The sequence below is a fragment of the Sminthopsis crassicaudata genome, chromosome 3 (assembly GCF_048593235.1).
Source record: "Sminthopsis crassicaudata isolate SCR6 chromosome 3, ASM4859323v1, whole genome shotgun sequence".
NCBI classification, from domain to species: domain Eukaryota; kingdom Metazoa; phylum Chordata; class Mammalia; order Dasyuromorphia; family Dasyuridae; genus Sminthopsis; species Sminthopsis crassicaudata.
The window spans coordinates 225660940-225667001 of NC_133619.1; the positions used below are offsets into that span (position 1 = coordinate 225660940).

Here is a 6062-nt window from a genome sequence, read left to right on the forward strand (position 1 = left end):
ATCGGTTCTGCACATATATATTGTACCTAGGATATACTATAACATGTTTAATATGTATGGGAATGCCTGCCATCTAGGGGAGGGGATGGAGGGAAGGAGGGAAAAAATTTGGAACAGAAGGGAGTAGAAGGGATAATGTTGTAAAAAATTACCTATGCATATGTACTGTCAAAAAATGTTATAATTATTAAAAAAAAAAAAAAAAAAAAAAAAAGAAAGAGGAAAGCAAAATATTATATACAGTCTGAGGAGACCAGGTAGACAATATATGAGTAGGGCTTTATTATAAAATATGGGCAGAAATTCTAAAGCTGAATACTAAGGACATTTCAGCCATGTGTGATGAAAAGCTTGGAGGTATAAGTGAACCTTTTGGAGGGGGAAGGAGAAAGGAAATAGCCAAGTAAATTGACAAGGGAAAATATGAAAAGGCTAGAAAATAATGATAGTGGAGACTGAAGGCTTTTATTGTTGCACAGAGAAGTTTCAACTTTTTTCCGTAGATAACTGGAACTCATAAATATTATTAAGCAGAAAAGTGACATGACACTTTTAATCTCCTGATTCTGTATCTTTGGTTTCTGACTTTTAGCTCCCAGGGCTGACAAAAATTTGATTTTCCTATCACTCTCCTTGTAACACACTTTTTTAAAAAAATGAAGAAAGGTATATAATACAAGCTAGAATGTGACAGAAGAAGAGATGGAGGCAATATGATCTATGAATAACAGAAGGGGGGGGAATGGCTAGATCATGGGGGAAGGATTGGGAACTCATTAAGCAGATGGCATTTGGGTTAACCCTTGAAAGAAGATTTTTTTTTAAACCAGGAAGAGAATTTATCTTAGAGATGAAAGACTGACCATATGCAGAAGCAGGAAAAAGTATGTTAAATTCAGGGAATATTCTAGTTTGGCTAATGGCATGTATTAAGAAAAATTGTGAAAGATAAAACTAGAAAAGAAGCTAGTAGCCATGCAGTAGAAGGCCTTAAATGCCAGATTCCTCAAGGCATTAAAAAGTTATTGGAAGATTTGAGTCTAGAGGACAAGGAAGTGTTATCATATTTTGGCTGCTATGTGAAAGGAATGCTAATGTGATAGGAAAGATGGGAGAATGAGTGGAAATTGAAAACCAATTAGAAAACTATTACAACAGCTTAGGGAGTGGCAGTAATGATAGTGAGGTGATTAAAAACTGATCCTAGATCTACTACAAAGACAAAATCAATTAATATTTGGCTAATGACTATAAGAATTGTGGGAAAAGCAGGAATGAAAGAATTTTGAGCCTAAGCAACAAAGAGTTGTTGGCAATAACTGAAACTGGGAATTTGGGAGGGGGCAGCAAGTTTTTTGCAAGAAAAGACAAGTATTCAGTTTGGATATAATGAACATAAAAGAGTGAGGCACTCACAGACATCAATCTAATAAATACTGAAAAAACTAAAGATTAGGAAACAGAGATTTGATTGTCACTTGCAGAAAAGTGACAACTGAACAGGTGGAATTACCAAAGGGAAGGAATAAAGTGAAAAGAGGAACAGAGACTTGAACTACACCCACACTTGGGTAGGATGACAATAATGAACTAGGGGGAAAAAAAAAACCAAAAGAAAGCATAATTACAGAAACCAAAGGATAAAAGTATCTACAAAAGCATAACCACAATGTCCAATGCTGCAAAAGGGTCAAACAAAGACTGAGAAAAGATAAATGAATTGGAAACTGAGATCAATTATGACTTTGAAAGGGAAATGGACCTGTATGTGCCAAAATATTTGCGGCAGCCCTTTTTGTAGTGGCTAGAAACTGGAAAATGAACAGATGTCCACCAATTGGAGAATGGTTGGGTAAATTATGGTATATGAATGTTATGGAATATTATTATTCTGTAAGAAATGACCAGCAGGATGAATACAAAGAGGCTTGGAGAGACTTACATCAACTGATGTTGAGTGAAATGAGCAGAAGTAGATGATCATTATACACTTCAACAATGATACTGTATGAGGATGTATTCTGATGGAAGTGGATTATCTTCAACATAGAGAAGATCTAATCCAGTTCCAATTCATTAATGATGGACAGAATCAGCTACACCCAGAGAAGGAAGACTGGGAAATGAGTGTAAACTGTTTGCATTTTTTGTTTTTCTCCCCAGGTTATTTTTACCTTCCGAATCCAATTCTTCCTTTGCAACAACAACAATAACAAAATTCGGTTCTGCACATATATATTGTACCTAGGATATACTATAACATATTTAATATGTATGGGAAAGCCTGCCGTTTAGGGGAGGGGGTGGAGGGAAGGAAGGGAAAATTTGGAACAGAAGGGAGTACAAGGGATAACGTTGTAAAAAATTACCTATGCATATGTGTAAGGATGCAGTCCAGCAAAACAAGAGAAGGGAATTGTAAGGTAAATAATGGGCAGCCACAGCAAAACAGGAGATTTAGTGGCCCAGAAGTAATCTCTGTGGGTGGGATCCTGGCCATATTGAGATAGCTTAGTAATGGGTGACGGCTCTCTCCCTGGTTGGCTGTGTGTATGACCTCACAGGTCCTTTATAAGCCCACTGCAGGCAGCAAGTCACGCTCTTTAACCTGGCTCCCTAGCCTGGGGTAGCCGAGCCAAGCTGATGGATAGCCAAGAGAGGTAAGGAGTTTGGTAGTGAACACATGGGTCTTCAGACCAGGTGTTCATTAGGGAGTTAACAAGTCATGGCATTATGTGAGTAGGTATAATAAAGGCTTTTAAGTTTACACGTGGCTATTCTTGAGCATGTTATTGGCTATTAAACTACTATTCAAGAAATTGTGGCCAGAGACCTTTGAAGGCCTCAGAGGAGGCCAGCCGGGTAGAGTTGACACTGCAAAGCTCAGTGGTCAAAGGTACTCTGTTGGGCCTAGGACACACTGGTAATAGTAACTGCCAGGAGGGCATGTTACATATGTACTGTCAAAAATGTTATAATTAGGGGGCAGTTAGGTGGCCCAGTGGATAGAGCTTGTTGAATTCAATTATGTTATGTTTGTGTTTTGACTCAAATTAGGATAACAATCATAAGAGTTAATAAAGTTAAACCCTTCAGAATCTAATCCAACTCAGACATATACTCTAATTTTAAGTTTAGTCTTACTACACAGCTTAGCTACTATTTTTTTCTATTTTAATTCTAGTAGAAAATATATTTATAAATGGCCAGATTAAATATTTTTGCCTTTGAAAATGAGAATGCTATTCTTATTCTACTAATTTCCCTTTTGTCAGTCTACCAATGAAATGTTTCATCAGTACTAACTTTTTTCAAATATTTAAATCTTTTAAGCACAAAAAATTAACCCTAAATTAACACTTTCATCTCAAAGCCACAATACAATTTCAACCAAGAATTGCAAAGCAGCCATTTTTAACAAATGAAAATGTAGCTTTCCATTCAAGAGTATAAGAGAAAGTGGATTTTGTTGTAACAAAATACACTAACCTTTTGTTTAATCTCCTAAGCAACTATGTATATTTGATAGACATTTAAAAATAATTATTAAGGAAGAAGAGGAAACTTTCTTACACTTGTGTGTAAGAAGCTACAAATTTTGTTTTCTATTTCAGGAGGAAAAGTACCACCAGAATTATGCCTGCAAAGAAAGTAATTTACAAATGTTATAGGATGGCAGTGTCTTCATTTTTAAATATTTTTCTACTCTTCTTGAATAGTATTTCACAAGAACAAAGTCTATAAATGACACATTACAAATAATACATTCATACTTTTCCAAGTTACCTGTGTATGGTATCAATTATTCCACATTTATTGGGAGTCCTATTAAGTGCAGGTACTGTGCTATTTTTTCCACTTTTATATTTTTTAATATAAGTGAATATATTTTCACATATATTTTTCACAAAACTACCGGGTTTTTTTTTTTTCCACTTTTATATATTCCTTGATGTTTACTGAATGTTTGCCTACATTTCTTAAGGTATACCGGACCTCTTCTCTTTCTCACTTCCTAATTCTGAAATGATGCTGAGGGCTGGTTTACAGTTACACCCATAGTGATGTAATGGACTTCACTTTCCTTTAAAGTTTCATGTCCAATATATACACGCCTTGAATTTTTATTTTGAAATGGGAGAGGAGATCATCAGTATTTTCATAATAAATCTTACAGTACTCTTAATTCACCTCCAGGATGAAGAAAGCCTTCATTTTTTAAACGTAATGCCAACGAGACTCAACTCCTGTTCCTTTCAGGAATCCCTGCAAGCAAACCTTAGGGCCCCATCCTCTTCAACAGAGAGGCGCAGTCCAAGTAAACTACAGGTCCCACCATGCACTGCAGCCCAGATCACGGCAGGTCTCTACGGAAACAGAAAAATCCTCCCCAAGTCCCACCTGTTACTTCGTTTCTAAACACCGCCCGCACTTTCCGTTCAGATAACAGCCCAAAACAAAGAGCCGCGACCCAGGGCCGGCTTCCCGAGAAGAAATTAAAGCAGGGCCCGGGAGCGGCATGGCGGGGCTGGATGCCGCCGGCCTAAGTGGGTGTCCGGCCGCCGCATCCCGGCTTCCCCGGGCCGGACATAAGCATCAGGCTTCTGCTCCCGCTTCTTGCAGGATGCCCGGCAGCGCACCCCGAGAAGAAACGGAGTGGAGAGGCTCCGGCCACCAACTTCTTTTCAAGACCAAGAGGGTCACGTCTGCCCGCGTCCAGGGCACCGGCCCCACTGCCCGAGCCTAGGCCTGAGTCCCGGCAACGCTCCCGGAGCCCACATTAACGGCCGCCGGGGGCCGCGCGCAGTTTCTCAGGGTCCTCGGCCGGTGCGGGGCGTCTCTCCGGCCGACGGCCGCCCTCCCCCCGCCGCCGGTCCCTCCCTCCCTCTTGGGCTCCGCCCGGCCTCCCCCGTCCTTCCTTCCCCGCCTCTCACCGTCTTGGCGGCCTCCGCCCAGGTCCTGCCCTTCTTCCTACGGCCCTTTTCCCTCATGTCGGGGCTTAGATTGGCTGAGAGGTTCCCGTGTCCGGGGTCCGGCCGCCCGCCCTCTCACCGCTAGCTAGCTCGCTCGCTCGCCCGCCCGCCTGCACGGCTTTCCCCGCTGTGCTGGGAAAGGAGGAAGAAAGGGGAAAGTGGAGCCGAAGAAGAGCCCTGGCTGAGAGAGGAGGAGCAGCAGTGAGAGGGGCCGCGAGCCGGGGTCTAGGGGGCAGCCAGTCCTCTGGCTGCTGTTGCCACTGCTACTACTGCTGCTGCTGCTGCTGCTGCTGCTGCTGCCGCCGCCGCCGCTGCTGCCATATTGGACTCTTACTGTACAGACGGCCGCTGCGGTCATGTGACCACTCCCGCGCGGCCCGTCCCCTACTGTAAGGACCCCACGCGCACGCGCGGTTCCGGCGCCGGGGGGGAGGAGGCAAAGAAGGGGAGTGAGGGGGGCTACACGTTTAGAGCTCTAAAAGGCGGCAGCGACCTCACCCCTTTCCTGTCCCCGCCCCTCGCCGACCCTACGACCTCTGCTCTCGAGCATGCGCCTGGCAGCGCGGCCTTATAGACTGTAGCATCCTACCCTACGTCGCACACGCAGGAGCCGGAAATGTGTCTGCGGAAGTTAGTCAATCCGCAAATATTTAGGGGTGGCTGAACTTGTGGCAGGAGCCGTGGCCAATGTCTGAAAGTATCTGATAGCAGTGACTCCCCCCGGGGAAGAGCGACCCAATCAGAGATTCATAGATTTAGAACTGCAGCGAACCTCAGAGGTTATCCAACCCAACTCCTTTCAATACACAGATGAGGAAACAGGCCTAGAAAGGTGAAACAATTTGTCCACTATCACAAAGACAGCAGTGAGAAAAAATGTGATGGATTTGGGCCTAAAAAACCTGGGTTCGAACCTTGCTGCCATTCCCTGTGTGATCTTAAGTAAGCCACTTGATTGCTCTAAATTTCAGAGTTTGATGGTCCTTGGCAGTGACCCACCTGCTTTGTTGTTCAGCCCTGCCCGCTCCTTGTGACCTCCATAGGGTTTTCTAAACAGGTTAAGTGACTTGCCCAGGATCACAGGACTTT

The 6062-nt window shown here is 43.1% G+C and overlaps 1 protein-coding gene across 2 annotated transcripts in view; it reads right to left on the minus strand.

Annotated features, from left to right (window-relative positions):
• ASXL2 (ASXL transcriptional regulator 2) overlaps window positions 1-5433 on the minus strand; it is a 132682-nt gene extending 127249 nt beyond the window's left edge. For both annotated transcript variants that reach the window (XM_074300057.1, XM_074300056.1), the window contains exon 1: window positions 4935-5433. In XM_074300057.1, coding sequence (XP_074156158.1) covers window positions 4935-4991 — 57 coding nt within the window. In that variant the 5' untranslated portion in view covers window positions 4992-5433. The remainder of the gene's footprint in view (window positions 1-4934) is intronic.
• Between the last annotated feature and the right edge of the window lie 629 nt (window positions 5434-6062).